Source organism: Schistocerca cancellata, chromosome 11 (genome assembly GCF_023864275.1).
Source record: "Schistocerca cancellata isolate TAMUIC-IGC-003103 chromosome 11, iqSchCanc2.1, whole genome shotgun sequence".
Lineage (NCBI taxonomy): Eukaryota > Metazoa > Arthropoda > Insecta > Orthoptera > Acrididae > Schistocerca > Schistocerca cancellata.
Window position 1 is genome coordinate 42,310,086 of NC_064636.1, and position 18,655 is coordinate 42,328,740.

The 18,655-nt window shown below is 42.8% G+C and overlaps 1 protein-coding gene across 1 annotated transcript in view; it reads left to right on the forward strand.

The window, feature by feature from the left end:
- Window positions 1-18,655, forward strand: part of LOC126108163 (treacle protein-like) — a 642,834-nt gene that overhangs the window by 572,081 nt on the left and 52,098 nt on the right. The window contains exon 6 of the mRNA XM_049913406.1: window positions 1,949-2,498. Within this exon, the coding sequence (XP_049769363.1) occupies window positions 1,949-2,498 (550 nt within the window). The remainder of the gene's footprint in view (window positions 1-1,948; window positions 2,499-18,655) is intronic.

The window sequence follows — 18,655 nt, forward strand, 5'->3', positions numbered from 1 at the left end:
AGTGCTTCTACGAACTTTGGAGAGTATTCTGCTCCGTTCATCTTGTATTTCTGCTAATAAATATGTAAGTAGTATACAAATCAATTTCGTTTGCATATGTGCAGTAGTGCGTAATAACACTTCTATCCACAATCGAACGATGAGAACGTAGTGTTTCCTTCTTTCTGCTTTTTTCTAGTTTATCATGATAGTACGAGTGCTGCAATGGAGTCATTCTCGTATTTCGACAATGGGCGACGACGTATGAAGAATTCGTGGCCCTAGACTGCCCTTCTGGCAGTGAAGATGAGTTAGATTTTGACGATTCTGATGAAGACCCGACAGTAAACGTAAATTATCTGGGATCTGCAGATAGTGATAGCGATTCTGAGGCTACTGTAGTTAATACATATAATTCAAATAATTATTGTTTGAAGGATGATGAGAATGAAGCTGTTGCTGATGCACAGGCACTACAAGCTTTTGCAAAGTGTCACTGACAAAAACTGCTTTCTTGCATTCCATAGTGTTTAAGACATGTGTCTTTCATTAATTTTTGAATATGTCATTAATTCTTTCATATCTGTTGTTAATTTGACATGAAAAAATATTTTTTACACTTAATAACCTTTTTGTGTGAAAAACTTCACACGGTTTTGCATATGTGCAAAGTGTCACTTATGAGTGTATATGATAAGTTTCCCACAGTTTTGCATAAATACAAACTGAATAAACATAAATTTTTTTTCTGAATTAAAAACATCTTATTTTTTTCAACATTTTTCCTGACATATACATCTACGTGATTACTCTGCTATTCACAATTGCCTGGCAGAGGGTTCAGTGAACCACCTTCATGCTGTCTCTCTACCGTTCCACTCTCGAACGGTGTGAGGGGAAACGAGCACTTAAATTTTTCTGTGCGAGCCCTGATTTCTCTTATTTTATCGTGATGATCATTTCTCCCTATGCAGGTGGGTGGCAACAGAATGTTTTCGCAATCGGAGGAGAAAACTGGTGATTGAAATCTCATGAGAAGATCCCGTCGCAACAAAAAACGCCTATGTTTTAATGATTGCCACTCCAATTTACGTATCATGTTTGTGGTACTATCTCCCCTATTTCGCGATAATACAAAACGAGCTGCCCTTCTTTGTCCTTTTTCGATGTCATCCGTCAGTCCCACCTGGTGCGGATCCCACACCGCACAGCAAAACTCCAGAATAGGGCGGAGAAGCGTGGTGTAATCAGTCTCTTTACTAGACCTGTTGCACCTTCTAAGTGTTCTGCCAGTAAATCACAGTCTTTGGTTTCCTCTGCCCACAACATTATCTATGTGATCGTCCCAATTTAGGTGATTTATAATTGTAATCTCAAAGTATTTAGTTGAATTTACAGCCGTCAGATTTGTGTGACTTATCGCGTAATCGAAATGTAGTGGATTACTTTTAGTACTCGTGTGAATAACTTCACACTTTTCTTTATTGAGGGTCAATTGGCACTTTTTGCACCATACAGATATGTTATTTAAAACATTTTGCAATTCGTTTTGGTCATCTGATGACTTAACAGCATCAGCCGGCCGAAGTGGCCGTGCAGTTCGAGGCGCTGCAGTCCGGAACCGCGGGACCGCTACGGTCGCAGGTTCGAATCCTGCCTCGTGCATGGATGTGTGTGATGTCCTTAGGTTAGGTTAGGTTTAACTAGTTCTAAGTTCTAGGGGACTAATGCCCTCAGCAGTTGAGTCCCATGGTGCTCAGAGCCATTTGAACCATTTTTTGACAGCATCATCTGCAAACAATCTGAGACGGCTACTCAGATTGTCTCCTACATCGTTAATATCTTTGAACAATTTGAAATACAAAAAAATATATTTTAACTTCTAACTGTGTAATAAAGGGTTAACTCACACAGCTGATGTGTTACGCCTGCAGAAAACTAGAACCCTACGTGCCACATTTTATTACAGGTCACCAAACGAGTATTGTGGGTGGCCGAGACAGAGCCAGCGGCAGCAGAAACACCGAAGCCTCCGACAGCAGGTGACGGGGGAGCGGCAGACCCGTCATCTCCGCCGAAGTCGGCCCGCGTCTTCATCTCGCTCAGCCCCCGCTCCGTCGAGAAGCTCGTCTCCGGGCAGCGGGGTCCCAGAGCTGACACGAAGAGTGTTCCCGTGACGCGGCCCCAGCAAAACGGCAGCGCCGCCACCGACAGAGCCGGCGACACCTCGAGACCGGCAGGTGGCCGCGACAGGCCGGATGGGGCTGCCGGCTCCCCGGCCGGACGGCGACCGGGGCCCCGGCCGGCGGTCCCCGCGGTGAAGCCCTCCGTGACTCCGAGGAAGGACGCCGTCGCACCAGGTCGCACTGCAGCGGTGTCCCGAGAAGATCCCGTGCCACAGGGGAAGGCGTCGAGCCCTGCGGAGCTGGCAGCTGCGAGAGGAGGTTCGCCGGTGAAGGCTCCCGGTAAAGCACAGAGACCTGAACCCGGTGTGAATCTGCCCCCCACTCCTAAGACAGGTACGTACTCTGACAGACAGTCTGCATCTCTTAATTTTTTTTTTTTTTTTTGGTCATCAGTCTACTGACTGCTTTGATGCGGCCCGCCATGAATTCCTTTCCTGTGCTAACCTCTTCATCTCAGAGTAGCACTTGCAACCTACGTCCTCAATTATTTGCTTCTCGTATTCCAATCTCTGTCTTCCTCTACAGTTTTTGCCATCTACAGCTCCCTCTAGTACCATGGAAGTCATTCCCTCATGTCTTAGCAGACGTCCTATCATCCTGTCCCTTCTCCTTATCAGTGTTTCCCACATATTCCTTTCCTCTCCGATTCTGTGTAGAACCTCCTCATTCCTTACCTTATCAGTCCACCTAATTTTCAACATTCCTCTATAGCACCACATCTCAAATGCTTCGATTCTCTTCTGTTCCGGTTTTCCCACAGTCCATGTTTCACTACCATACAATGCTGTACACCAGACATACATCCTCAGAAATTTCTTCCTCAAATTAAGGCCGGTATTTGATATTAGTAGACTTCTCTTGGCCAGAAATGCCTTTTTTGCCATAGCGAGTCTGCTTTTGATGTCCTCCTTGCTCCATCCGTCATTGGTTATTTTACTGCCTAGGTAGCAGAATTCCTTAACTTCATTGACTTCGTGACCATCAATCCTGATGTTAAGTTTCTCGCTGTTCTCATTTCTACTACTTCTCATTACCTTCATCTTTCTCCAATTTACTCTCAAACCGTACTGTGTACTCATTAGACTGTTCATTCCGTTCAGCAGATCATTTAATTCTTCTTCACTTTGACTCAGGATAGCAATGTCATCAGCGAATCCTATCATTGATATCCTTTCACCTTGTATTTTAATTCCACTCTTGAACCTTTCTTTTATATCCATCATTGCTTCCTCGATGTACAGATTGAAGAGTAGGGGCGAAAGGCTACAGCCTTGTCTTACACCCTTCTTAACACGAGCACTTCGTTCTTGATCATCCAGTCTTATTATTCCCTCTTGGTTGTTGTACATATTGTATATGACCCGTCTCTCCCTATAGCTTACCCCTACTTTTTTCAGAATCTCGAACAGCTTGCACCATTTTATATTGTCGAACGCTTTTTCCAGGTCGACAAATCCTATGAAAGTGTCTTCCTTCCACTTCACTTCACTGACCCCTACTATATCTAGATTGAGCCTTTGCATTTCCCTTTTCAGATTTTCTAGTTTCCCTACCACGGTCAGGCTTCTGACATTCCACGCCCCGACTCGTAGAACGTTATCCTTTTGTTGATTATTTAATCTTTTTCTCATGGTAACCTCCACCTTGAACTATAGGGGAAAGATATATGGCAAAGGGTAGAGAAATCTTTGCTGTCTTTATAGATTTAGAAAAGGCTTTTGACAGAGTTCAGTGGAACAAGCTGATGGATATCGTGGAGAGGAAAGGAGTAGATTGGAAAGAGAGATGACTGATACAGAATCTATATTTACACCAGAAAGTAAGGATAATGATTGGAAATGAAATGTCAGATGGAAGCAGCATTGGTCGAGGTGTTAGACAAGGTTGTTGCCTTTCCCCACTGTTGTTTAACGTATACCTTGAAGAGATTATTGTGAAAAGTTTAGATGGGAAAAGAGGAATATGTATTGGTGGAAAGAGAATAGAATGTGTAAGATTTGCTGATGACGTGGCATTAGTGGCAGAAAGTGAGTGGACAGTGAATAACGTGCTCAAAGATCTGAATGAAGCTTGTGTGGAATATGGGATGCAAATAAACACAGCAAAAACAAAGAGTATGGTCATCAGTACAAGACGCAGACTGTCCAATATTAAAATAGGACAATCTACCATTAGTCAAGTAAGCCAATTTAAATATCTTGGTAGCACAATAACTGAAGACTTGAGATGTCACCAGGAGGTGAAAACTCGAATTGTCATAGCGAAGGAGGCATTCAACAGAAAGAGGAGACTCTTATGTGGCAAATTAGATAAAGGACTAAGGAAAAGGCTTGGCAAATGTTTTGTCTGGAGTGTGGCACTATATGGGGCAGAAACATGGACACTGAGACGAGAGGATGAAAAAAGGTTAGAAGAATTTGAGATGTGGATGTGGAAGAGAATGGAGAGAATAAGTTGGATGGAAAGAATGAGTAATGAAAGTTTATTGGAAAGGGTTGGTGAGAGAAGATGTCTGCTGAAGGTTGTAAGAGAAAGGAAAAAGAACTGGTTGGGACATTCATTGAGAAGGGAGTGCTTGCTAGTAGATGCTTTGGAAGGATTGGTTTGTGGGAGAAGACTGAGAGAAAGAAGGAGATTCAAGGTGATAGACGACATAAAGGGAAGAGGAAATTATGCAGACCTGAAGAGGGTGGCAGAAGACAGGACAGCCTGGAGAACTACCATGTGAAAACCTGCCTTTAGGCAGAACACTGATGATGATGATGATGATGATTTTTAAAAAAAGCTGAAATAAGAATACTAATAGTAAATACTAATAGTATGAATATATACAATACATCATTTGTTTCTATTAAAAAAATTTGTCAATGGAGTGGAAGGAGTTGGCCACTAGTAAGTCTTTCAGGCTCCTTTTAAACTGATCTTTATTTGTAACTAAATTTTTTTTGTTTGCTGGCAAATTATTGAAGATGAGTGTTCCTGAGTAGTGGACCCCTTTTTGAACTAAAGTAAGTGATTTGAACTCCTTGTGCAGATCATTTTTGTTCCTGGTATTGTACGTATGAACTGAGCTGTTTGTTGGAAAAAAAGAGATATATTATTTAGGGCAAATTTCATTAAGGAGTAAATATACTGAGAGGCAGTAGTTAGTATACCCAGTTCTCTGAAGAGGTTTCTACAGGAAGTCCGTTAATTTACTCCACAAATAATACTTATTACACGCTTTTGGACTCTGAAAACTTTTGTTTGACTTTGAAGAGGTACCCTAAAATATTGTACCGTATGACATTATGGAATGAAAGTAGGCAAAGTATGCAAGCTTTTTCATTTCTATGTTGCCTATGTCTGCTAACACTCGAATTGCAAATACAGATTTGTTAAGGCGTTTCTGCAGTTCTGTGGTGTGCTCCTCCCAACTGAATTTATTATCGAGTTGTAATCCCAGGAATTTAAGACTGTCAACCTCTTCTATCTGCTCTTCTTCATACTTTACATATATGCTGGGTGGAAACCTCTTACAGGTCCTGAATTGCATATAGTGAGTCTTTTCGAAGTCTAACGTCAGTGACTTGGCTTTAAACCATTTATTAATATCCATGAAAATATCATTAGCAGATCTTTCTAGAACTACACTCGACATACTTATTTATTGCAAACAAAACGAGCTCTGCCTCTGGCAGTGTAACTGATGAGACATCATTAATGTACACAAGAAAAAGCAATGGCCCTAAGATGGATCCTTGTGGGACACCACATGTAATTTCTTCCCATTCTGATGATGACGACTTAATTCACCAGTCCCTTGCATTGACACCCTTTGTTTCCTGTTAGCGAGGTACGACTTGAACCATTTTGCAGCACTGCCCGTGACACCATAGAATTTTAATTTATTTAAAAGGATGTTGTGGTTCACACAATCGAATGCCTTTGACAAATCACAGAAAATACCTGCTGCTTGTAACTTGTTATTTAATGAATTAAGTATGTTTTCACTGTATGTGTAAATAGCCTTCTTGCTATCAGAACGCTTCAGAAATCCAAACTGTGTTCTTGATAATATGTTATTTGTGGTCAGATGGTTGAGAAGCTGCCTGTACATTACTTTTTCTAACATTTTTGAGAATGCTGGCACCTTTCTAGTATAACCCTACTCTGTTAAAACAGGACCAAAATTTAGATGTTTTCATAAAATTGATTCGGCAGGTGGCCGACTTGTCAGATTAACACAAAAAATCACTGTATGCCAGCAATGAATTGGACATTGTTAAATCAATAATAAAAACTCATTACTTCAGCATCTACATGTATATCCACATCTGTACTCCACAAGCCCTTTTACAGTGTGTGATGGAGAGTACTTTCTGTACCGTGTCACTTCGTCCTTTTGCTGTTCCAATCCTGCTTTGTTCGTAGGAAGAATGATTGCTGATAAGCTTCTGTGTGGGCTTGAATATCTCTTACTTTACCTTGGTGTTTTATTTGTGAGGTGTATGTAGGAAAGAGCAATGTATTTGTTTAATCTTCTAGAGACATTGTTGTTGTTGTTGTTGTGGTCTTCAGTCCTGAGACTGGTTTGATGCAGCTCTCCATGCTACTCTATCCTGTGCAAGCTTCTTCATCTCCCAGTACCTAGAGACATATCTCTCTGAATTTCTACAACAAACCTCACGATGATCCAGAGCACCACTCCTCCAGCATCTGCTGCTGGAGTTGAGTGAGCATCTCCATGACACTTTCATGCCTACTAAATGAACCTGCAATAAAACACACTACTCTTTGTTTGGTTCTTCTCTGTTTCTTCTATTGGACCTACACTATGTGATCAAAAGCATCCCCAAAAACATGTTTTTCATATTAGTTGCATTGTGCTGCCACCTACTGCCATGTACTCCATATCATCAACCTTGGTACTCACTAGACATCATGAGATAGCAGAGCAGAATGGAGTGCTCTGCAGAACTCATGGACTTTGAACGTGATCACATGATTGGGCATCACTTGTGTCATATTTCTGTACATGAATTTTCCACACTCCTAAACATCCCTAGATCCACTGTTTGTGATGTGATACTGAAGTGGAAATGTGAAGGGACACGTACAACAGAAAAGCGTACAGGCCGACCTCATCTGTTGACTGACAGAGGCCGCCGACAGATGAAGAGGGTCGTAATGTGTAATCTATTGAGACCATCACACAGGAATTCCAAACTGCATCAGGGTCCACTGCAAGTACCATGTCAGTTAGGCGGGAGGTCAGAAAACTTGGATTTCAAGGCGACCGCCTCCTCATAAGCCACACATCATGCCGGTAAATGCCAAACGACGCCTCGCTTGGTGTAAGGAGCGAAAACATAGGACGATTGAACAGAGTAAAAACGTTGTGTCTACATCTACACGATTACTCTGCAATTCACATTTAAGTGCTTGACAGGGGGTTCATCGAACCACAATCACACTATCTCTCTACCATTCCACTCCCGAACAGCACACGGGAAAAACGAACACCTAAACCTTTCTGTTCGAGGTCTGATTTCTCTTATTTTATTTTGATGATCATTCCTACCTATGCAGGTTGGGCTCAACAGAATATTTTCACATTCGGAAGAGAAAGTTTGTGACTGAAATTTCGTAAATAGATCTCGCCGCGATGAAAAACGTCTTTGTTTTAATGACTTCCATCCCAACTCGCATATCATATCTGCCACACTCTGTCCCCTATTACGTGATAATACAAAACGAGCTGCCCTTTTTTGCACCCTTTCGATGTTCTCCGTCAATCCCACCTGGTAAGGATCCCACACCGCGCAGAAATATTCTAACAAAGGACGAACGAGTGTAGTGTAAGCTGTCTCTTTAGTGGACTTGTTGCATCTTCCAAGCGTCCTGCCAATGAAACGCAACCTTTCGCTCGCCTTCCCCACAATATTATCTATGTGGTCTTTCCAACTGAAGTTGTTAGTAATTTTAACACCCAGGCACTTAGTTGAATTGACAGCCTCGAGAATTGTACTATTTATCGAGTAATCGAATTCCGACGGATTTCTTTTGGAACTCGTGTGGATCACCTCACACTCTTCGTTATTTAGCGTCAACTGCCACCTGCCACACCATACAGCAATCTTTTCTAAATCGCTTTGCAACTGATGCTGGTCTTCGGATGACCTTACTAGACGGTAAATTACAGCATCATCCGCTAACAACCCAAGAGAACTGCTCAGATTGTCACCCAGGTCATTTATATAGATCAGGAACAGCAGAGGTCCCAGGACGCTTCCCTGGGCAACACCTTGTACCACCTCAGTTTTACTCAATGATTTGCCTGTGGAGTGACAAATCATGGTAAACAATATGGTGATATGGTGCCGGGGTGTGGGTATGGCGAATGCCCAGTGAATGTCATCTGCCAGCATGTGTAGTGTCAGCAGTAAATTTTGGAAGCGATGGTGTTATGGTGTACTCATGTTTTTCATGGAGGGGGCTTGCACCTCTTGTTGTTTCGCATAGTACTATCACAGCACTGGCCTACAATGATGTATTAAGCACCTTGCTTCCCACTGTGTAAGAGCAATTCTGGGGTGGTGATTGCATCTCTCAACACTATCGAGCACCTGTTGATAATGCACGGCCTGTGGCAGAGTGGTTGTACGACAATAACATCCCTGTAATGGACTGACCTGTACAGAGTCCTGATCTGAATCCTATAGAACACCTTTGGGATGTTTTGGAACATCGACTTCATGCCAAGCCACGTGACCGACATCAGTACCTCTCCTCAGTGCAGCACTCCATGAATAATGGGCTGCCATTCCCCCAGATACTTTGCAGCACCTGACTGAATGTGTGCCTGCGAGAGTGGAAGCTGTCATCAAGGCTAAGGGTGGGCCAACACCATATTGAATTCCAGCATTACTAATGGAGAATGCCAGGCAGTGGTTAAGTCATTTTCAGCCAGGCATCCATATACTTTCAATCACATAGTGTATCTCCCTATTCGAATACGCATGCCCATACCAGTGTTTTTGGCACTTCAGCGTAGTTATGTTAGCTGCTGATGCATCGTGTACACGGGGGCCGGCCAAACGCTGCACAGTGTGCAGACGTGCGTAAGTGCTGTACATGTGCGCACGTGTGCGACAGCGACATCTGTTATTACACACCTAAATGAACGGCGGCAGCTTCACTTCCCTGTGGTACAAGCAAGAGCGCAACATATCCAGTCTCGTTTACCCCTGGTGACCGTAACCTTAACAGAGAAGTACTGAGAAATGGCAAGTACTGTGAAAAAGCAAAGGACGGGAGATCTATGTTCTCAGTCGTTTAAAAATGACTGGGAACTGAATTCTTTTTCGTAGCTGTTGGTGAAAACTCAGAGTGTTTGCTGTGCCGCCGAATAATAGGCGTCCAGCGTAAGTTTTCAATTGAAAGACATATCACAAAGACAAGTGTAGTGTACTCAACAGAGAGGAACGGCAAGCAAAATTAAATGTCCTTCAGAAAATGGATGAGGCACATCAACTCGATTTTACTGTACATCAAAGTAACTGATACTTCTTGAACTGTTAGTTTCTTGTGTTACATTTATGTCTGTTTTACTGTACGCTATACAATGTACTGTTTTCAATTTTCCAGAATGACAACCATACTAAATCTTCACTGCGAGCACGTTTTAAAATCGCATTAAGAATTGCACAATCTGGGAAACGCTTTTGCGAAGGGGAGTTTGTGGAAGGGTGTCTGATTGATGCTGCCGAACTTGTGTGTCCCACGAACGTCAGCAGGTTTCAAGAAATCAGTCTGTTCAAACAAACAGTGACAAGACGTATCAGTGCTATGGCCGGCGATCTGCACAGGCAGCTAGTAAATAAGGCTAAATACTTTGTTGTTTCTCTGTTGCGCTCGATGAAGCAACAGTTCTTACAGATACAGCCCAGGTTGTGATATACATACGAGGTGTCGATAACACACTTGTGTAACAGAGGAGCGACATCTGTGCGTAGAAACATGCACTACATGAACGCTGACGGCTGCGGCGTGCACGCTGTGACCCGGAAGTTGCACATGTGCAGCAGCACCGCACGCGTGCAGAATTTCTGGCCGGCCCTGGTGTATACCAATGGTATTAATGCCTTCAGCATCAGCTGAGGCCTGAGGATCGTGTATCGAAGGGCCCAAACTGATAGCTGTATGAGGAATTCCTAGATAACAGGACGCTGCATGTCATTCTCAATGGAGAGAAGTCTTCCGAAGTAAGAGTGATTTTGGATGTGCCGCAGGGGAGTGTCATAGGACCGTTGCTATTCACAATATACTTAAATGACCTGGTGGATGACATCGGAAGTTCACTGAGGCTTTTTGCGGATGATGCTGTGGTGTATCGAGAGGTTGTAACAATGAAAAATTGTACTGAAATGCAGGAGGATCTGCAGCGAATTGACGCATGGTGCAGGGAATGGCAATTCAATCTCAATGTAGACAAGTGTAATGTGCTGCGAATACACAGAAAGATAGATCCTTTATTATTTAGCTACAAAATAGCAGGTCAGCAACTGGAAGCAGTTAATACCATAAATTATCTGGGAGTACGCATTAGGAGTGATTTAAAATGGAATGATCATATAATGCTGATAGTCGGTAAAGCAGATGACAGACTGAGATTGATTGGAAGAATCCTAAGGAAATGCAATCCGAAAACAAAGGAAGTAGGTTACAGTACGCTTGTTCGCCCACTGCTTGAATACTGCTCAGTAGTGTGGGATCCATACCAGATAGGGTTGATAGAAGATATAGAGAAGATCCAACGGAGAGCAGCGCACTTCGTTACAGGATCATTTAGTAATCGCGAAAGCGTTACGGAGATGATAGATAAACTCCAGTGGAAGACTCTGCAGGAGAGACGCTCAGTAGCTCGGTACGGGCTTTTGTCAAAGTTTCGAGAACATACCTTCACCGAAGAGTCAAGCAGTATATTGCTCCCTCCTACGTATATCTCGCGAAGAGACCGTGAGGATAAAATCAGAGAGATTAGAGCCCACACAGAGGCATAGCGACAATTCTTCTTTCCACGAACAATATGAGACTGGAATAGAAGGGAGAACCGATAGAGGTACTCAAGGTACCCTCCGCCACACACCGTCAGGTGGCTTGCGGAGTATGGATGTAGATGTAGATGTAGATAAATGGCATCATAAGATCGGCTGTACGTGTTTCATTTTCTTACAATTTTACTGGGTAACCTTGATCCTTCGTGTCCTGTGGCATAGGACTTCAGTCCAGACACAGGCTAGGTGGTCAGCATTGCAATTTGCACAAGTTGGACGTGGTTTTGCCGGCAGGTGGAGGAGAGAGTGTATCTGATATGAATCGGAGGCGGAGGAGAAGTGTTCAAGTGTTGGTTGAACAAGTTTTTTGTGTGCTCTCTCCTTTCTGAGTGAACTACATTTTCTCAGAATTCTTCCAAATCTATTTGGCATCTGCCTTAATTGTGGCTAATTTTATGCAGTTGTTCCACTTCAGATCACTTCGTACACATATGTATATAGATTGAAGCAGTGAGTGAAAACTTGTGCCGAGCCCAGGAATCGAACCCCGCTCTCCTGCTTATTGGGCATATGCGTCAGCCACTAAGACACCTCAGTGCAGCGGTTCACACAGCTGCACAGATAACCTTGGTACGCCTCCCTCCTTGATCCAAATTCTTACTGCCTCCCATGTCTACTTTGAATTCCCCCTTACACATGAACAGAATTGCTGAGGCTCTCCATGTTCTGGAATAGCACCTCTGCATCAAACACAAGTGGGGGATCCAGCCAAACTGTGTACAAATTTGCCCTCACCGCTTCAGTCCACACTGCTGTCCATTAAAATTGCTACACCACGAAGATGACGTGCTACAGATGCGAAATTTAACTGACAGGTAGAAGATGCTGTGATATGCAAACGATTACCTTTTGCAGAGCATTCACACAAGGTTGGCGCCGGTGGCGACACCTACAATGTGCTGACATGAGGAAAGTTTCCAACCGATTTCTCATAGACAAACAGTAGTTGACCGGCGTTGCCTGGTGAAACGTTTTTGTGATGCCTCGTGTAAGGAGGAGAAATGGGTTCCAACACGATTCCAACTTTGATAAACGTCAGATTGTAGCCTATTGCGATTGCGGTTCATTGCATTGCGACATTGCTGCTCGCGTTGATCGAGATCCGATGACTGTTAGCAGAATATGGAATCGGTGGGTTTAGGAGGGTAATACGGAACGCCGTGCTGGTTCCCGACGGCCTCGTATAACTAGCAGTCGAGATGACGGGCATCTTATCTGCACGGCTGTAATGCATAGTGCACCCACGTCTCGATCCCTGAGTCAACAGATGGGGACGTTTGCAAGACAACAACCATCTGCATGAACAGTTCGACGACGTTTGCAGCAGCACGGACTATCAGCTCGGAGACCGTGGCTGCGGTTAGCCTTGACGCTGCATCACAGACACGAGCGCCTGCAATGGTGTACTCGACGACGAACCTGGGTGCACGAATGGCAAAACGTCATTTTTTCGGATGAATCCGGGTTCTGTTTACAGCATCACAATGGTCCCATCCATGTTTGGCGACATTGCGGCGAACGCACATTGGAAGCGTGTGTTCGTCATTGCCATACTGGCGTATCACCTGGCGTGATGTTATGGGGTGCCATTGGTTACACGTCTCAGTCACCTCTTGTTCGCATTGACGGCACTTTGAACAGTGGACAGTACATTTCAGATGTGTTATGACCCGCGGCTCTACCCTTCATTCGATCCCTGCCAAACGCTACGTTTCGGCAGGATAATGCACGACCGCATGTTACAGGTCCTGTACGGGCCTTTCTGGATACAGAAAATGTTCGACTGCTGCCCTGGCCAGCACATTCTCCAGATCTCTCACCAATCGGAAACACCTGGTCAGTGGTGATCGAGCAACTGGCTCGTCACAATACGCCAGCGACTACTCTTGATGAACTGTGCAATTGTGTTGAAGCTGCATGGGCAGCTGTACCTGTACACGCCATCCAAGCTCTGTTTGACTCAATGCCCAGGCGTATCAAGACCGTTATTACAGCCAGAGGTGGATATTCTGGGTACTGATTTCTCAGGATCTATGCATGCAAATTGTGTGAAAATGTAATCACAGTCAGTTTTAGTATAATATATTGCTCGAATGAATACCCGTTTATCATCTGTATTTCTTCTTGGTGTAGTAATTTTAATGGCCTGGTGTGTATATACATAAAATACATAAACATTAAAGTCTCTGAAATTGTGTCATTTCATTCTCGTAGATATTTTATGGAAGTAATTGCTTCCAGTGACTGTCCTACAATTTCGTAATTGTACTATAAAACATCTTTCTGTCTATGTATGTACAATATATTATATTTGTTTATGTTGACACTCAATTGCCACTCCCTGCACAAAGTATGAGTTGTCTGTAGGTCTTCCTACATTTAACTACAATTTTTTGGCATTGTGACTTCCCTGTATACAACAGCACGTGCCTAATGGAACTTCCAACATTATCTCCTGGGTCATTTATGTATATTGTGAAAAGTGATGGTCCTGTAAAATTCCTTTGGGGCATACCCGAAGTAACTTGTCGGTCGAAGACTTCTCTCTGCTGACAATGAGATGTTGTGTTCTGTTTGCTAGAAACTCCTCAATCCAGTCACACAGTTTGTCTGATATTCCACATGCTTTTATTTTGTTGATTGAATGATGGTGTAGAACTGTGTTGAATGCCTTCCGGAAGTCAAGGCACACGGTATATACCTGGGCACCCATAGCTGCTGCTATCTGGTTCTCACGTATGAGCAGAGCGAGCTGGGTTATACGCAACCATCATTGTCAGAACCCCTGTTGATTCCTAAATAGGAATGCATGGCAGAGGGCACTTCCCATTCTGCCACAATTAGGGCTTCTTCCCATTGCATTCGCATGTGGAGAGTGCAGGAATGAAGTTTTTCAGTCATACAGTGAAGGCTTTCATAAGCGGTCCTCAGAATTACTGGTGAATCAACCGGTCTGCAGAAATGTCATAATTCGTGAGCACAAAACGTATTCCTAAATTCTACAAAAGACATAGGTCAGACAGAGATGTAGGTGTATAGTTTCTTGCACCTGTTAGATGATCCTTCTTGAAAATGGTAATGACCTGTCCTCTTTTTCTAATCGTGAGGAATGCTCTACTCCTCCAGAGACCTGTGATACACTAGCAGTAGAACAGGGGCAAGTTGTTCTGCGTACTCTGTGTAGGGTCAAACTGGTATCTCGTTAGGTAAAGTGGCCTTTCCTCTATTGAGCAATTTCAGGTATTTAGTCACTTATTTAGATATCTGCTGTTTTGTCATTCATGTGATGATTTAAAGGGGGAATTACAGTACTCGTAAAATACAGAAATACTCATGTACTCCAAGGAAACAGAAGAAATAAACATTAAAATTAGAGGAAATACAGGGTTATTACAAATGATTGAAGCGATTTCACAGCTCTACAATATCTTTATTGTTTGAGATATTTTCACAATGCTTTGCACACACATACAAAAACTCCAGAAGTTTTTTTAGGCATTCACAAATGTTCGATATGTGCCCCTTTAGTGATTCGGCAGACATCAAGCCGATAATCAAGTTCCTCCCACACTCGGCGCAGCATGTCCCCATCAATGAGTTCGAAAGCACCGTTGATGCGAGCTCGCAGTTCTGGCATGTTTCTCGGTAGAGGAGGTTTAAACACTGAATCTTTCACATAACCCCACAGAAAGAAATCGCATGGGGTTAAGTCGGGAGAGCATGGAGGCCATGACATGAATTGCTAATCGTGATCTCCACCACGACCGATCCATCGGTTTTCCAATCTCCTGTTTAAGAAATGCCGAACATCGTGATGGAAGTGCGGTGGAGCACCATCCTGTTGAAAGATGAAGTCGGCGCTGTCGGTCTCCAGTTGTGGCATGAGCCAATTTTCCAGCATGTCCAGATACACGTGTCCTGTAATGTTTTCTTCGCAGAAGAAAAAGGGGCCGTAAACTTTAAACTGTGAGATTGCACAAGACACGTTAACTTTTGGTGAATTGCGAATTTGCTGCCCAAATGCGTGAGGATTCTCTACCGCCCAGATTCGCACATTGTGTCTGTTCACTTCGCCATTAAGAAAAAATGTTGCTTCATCACTGAAAACAACTTTCGCACTGAACGCATCCTCTTCCACGAGCTGTTGCAACCGCGCCGAAAATTCAAAGCGTTTGACTTTGTCATCGGGTGTCAGGGCTTTTAGCAATTGTAAACGGTAAGGCTTCTGCTTTAGCCTTTTCCGTAAGATTTTCCAAACCGTCAGCTGTGGTATGTTTAGCTCCCTGCTTGCTTTATTCGTCGACTTCTGCGGGCTACGCGTGAAACTTGCCCACACGCGTTCAACCGTTTCTTCGCTCACCGCAGGCCGACCAGTTGATTTCCCATTACAGAGGCATCCAGAAGCTTTAAACTGTGCATACCATCGCCGAATGGAGTTAGCAGTTGGTGGATCTTTGTTGAACTTCGTCCTGAAGTGTCGTTGCACTGTTATGACTGACTGATGTGAGTGCATTTCAAGCACGACATACGCTTTCTCGGCTCCTGTCGCCATTTTGTCTCACTGTGCTCTCGAGCGCTCTGGCGGCAGAAACCTGAAGTGTGGCTTCAGCCGAACAAAACTTTATGAGTATTTATACATATCTGTAGTGTGTCGTGACCATATGTCAATGAATGGAGCTACAGTGAATTTGAAATCGCTTCAATACTTTTCTAATAGCCCTGTACAATAAAACATACAAGATCTTGCACATAGTTAGGACATAAGATAACTAGGGATGGAAGAAGCCGAGAAGACATAAAAGAAAGAATTAGAGAGACAAAAGCAACATTCAAAAGTAAAAAATTATTCAAACAACAGAAATAAAGAAGTGAGAAAAAAAGACAGTTAAGAGCTGCATTTGGAGTGCATCATTGCATGGCTGTGAGGCTCTGAGCACTATGGGACTCAACTGCTGAGGTTATTAGTCACATGGCTGTGAAACATACAATACACAAAAACAGAAAGCGATCTAGTGAAGTATTTGAGACATGGAGCTGGAGACACTTATTAAAGTAAACAGGTAAAACCACCTACCAGGAAGTCCTGCATATAACTGGTAAAGAAAGTTCATTTAGAAAAAAAAGTTGAGTGAAGAAGACATGAGTGGATTGGTCAACACTACAACACAATGATTTCCTTTGTAATGTCCTAGAAGAAACATTATGAGGGAAGATAGCTCAAGGAAGACGGCAATGGAATTTTTGAAACAAGCTACACATAATGCATGTTTCTCTAACTGTGCAGAAATATAGAAATTAGTTTCTAATAGATCTAGATAGACAGCTGCTAAGGATTAACTGGTCCTGGCTTCTTATTTCAAATTAACCTCACACACTTTTAATTAATTTTTATGCAGGTGCAAGGCATAATTATGAATTCCTTCACAGCTAAAAACTGACCCACATATCGACTTGGACAAATACGTAGTGTGCTAAGGACAAACCTAAAGTGAAAGTCGCAGCTGCAATAACTTTCATAACTTTTGACACTGTACATAACTTTCTTGTTTGTTACAGCTTAAGTTATGATTAGATTTCTGTAATACGGGTAATTTCATAATAGATTTTTAATACAGATCTCTAGACATTTTTAACTAACAAAATTAAAATTATAATTTTTATAACATTTCCTGGTAATGACAGAATTACAAACATTTCTATATTCATCTTTATTTTCTAATTTAATGATTTCCTAATTTTCTAAGGGCTTTAGTATTTGCCTACACACGTTCAGACTTTTATTATTGGATTTTGTTTTAAAGTAAAAATAGTTTTTATTGTCTTTTTAGGAGAAACGTAACATTTAAGTGATTGCGCAATGTACTGGTCTGTAGGAAAGGATATTACAGGTAGATAATAATTTTTCCAATCAATAGATTGAAATTACAAATGAAAGAAATATCCCTGAAAACCAATCAAAATGCTGAAGTATCAATGCAAAACTGAAAGATAATGAAAATTCTGTAGAGAGAAATCACAAATATGAAGTATACGGCATGTATTGTGTTGTGTACTAGTTTTGTACATCATGTCCTACAATAGCACTTGACACTGACATTAACATTATGCCTCATAACTATACTGACTCATTAGAATAATAGGTGTCAATGTAAGTCTTAAACAATGTCATTGTGTAACTTCCGAAGTGCGCACTAGAAGTCTGTAGGAAAAATAATATCCTCAATAGTATTTTCCCTCTACACTCATTGAGAATTGGCTGAAATACAATGTTACAAAGCACGGTGGTCAGCCTTTCTAGAACAAACTTGCACATTTCAGTCATAGATACAGGGGTGCATTACATTCGTCTACGTCTCTGAGCAGCACAATCCTCTCTGATACATCAATGGACGGAATTTTTGTTTGATGTGATGAATGGCAGCTTGCTCTAAATGTGTAAAAATGTAAGTTAACTCATACGAGTAGGGAAAACAATCAGTCGCATAACGTTTACATGAAGATATGTTTCAGCTGAGACACAAACTATATGTATGAGATGCATTCAAGTTCTAAGGCCTCCGATTTTTTTTCTAATGAACTACTCACCTGAAATTGATGAAACTGGCGTTACTTCTCGACGTAATCGCCCTGCAGACGTACACATTTTTCACAACGCTGACGCCATCATGCCATGGCAGCGGTGAAGGCTTCTTTAGGAGTCTGTTTTGACCACTGGAAAATCGCTGAGGCAATAGCAGCACGGCTGGTGAATGTGCGGCCATGGAGAGTGTCTTTCATTGTTGGAAAAAGCCAAAAGTCACTAGGAGCCAGGTCAGGTGAGTAGGGAGCATGAGGAATCACTTCAAAGTTGTTATCACGAAGAAACTGTTGCATAATGTTAGCTCAATGTGCGGGTGCGTTGTCTCGGTGAAACAGCACACGCGCAGCCCTTCCCGGACGTTTTTGTTGCAGTACAGGAAGAGAATTTCTTCTTCAAAACATTTTTGTAGGATGCACCTGTTACCGTAGTGCCCTTTGGAACGCAATGGGTAAGGATTACGCCCTCGCTGTCCCAGAACATGGACACCATCATTTTTTCAGCACTGGCGGCTACCCGAAATTTTTTTGGTGGCGGTGAATCAGTGTGCTTCCATTGAGCTAACTAGTCCTTTGTTTCTGGATTGAAAAATGGCATCCACGTCTCATCCATTGTCAAAACCGACGAAAAGAAAGTCCCATTCGTGCTGTCGTTGCGCGTCAACATTGCTCGGCAACGTGCCACATGGGCAGCCGTGTGGCCGTCCGTCAGCATTCATGGCACCCACCTGGATGACACTTTTCGCATTTTCAGGTCGTCGTGCAGGATTGTGTGCACAGAACCCACAGAAATGCCAACTCTGGAGGTGATCTGTT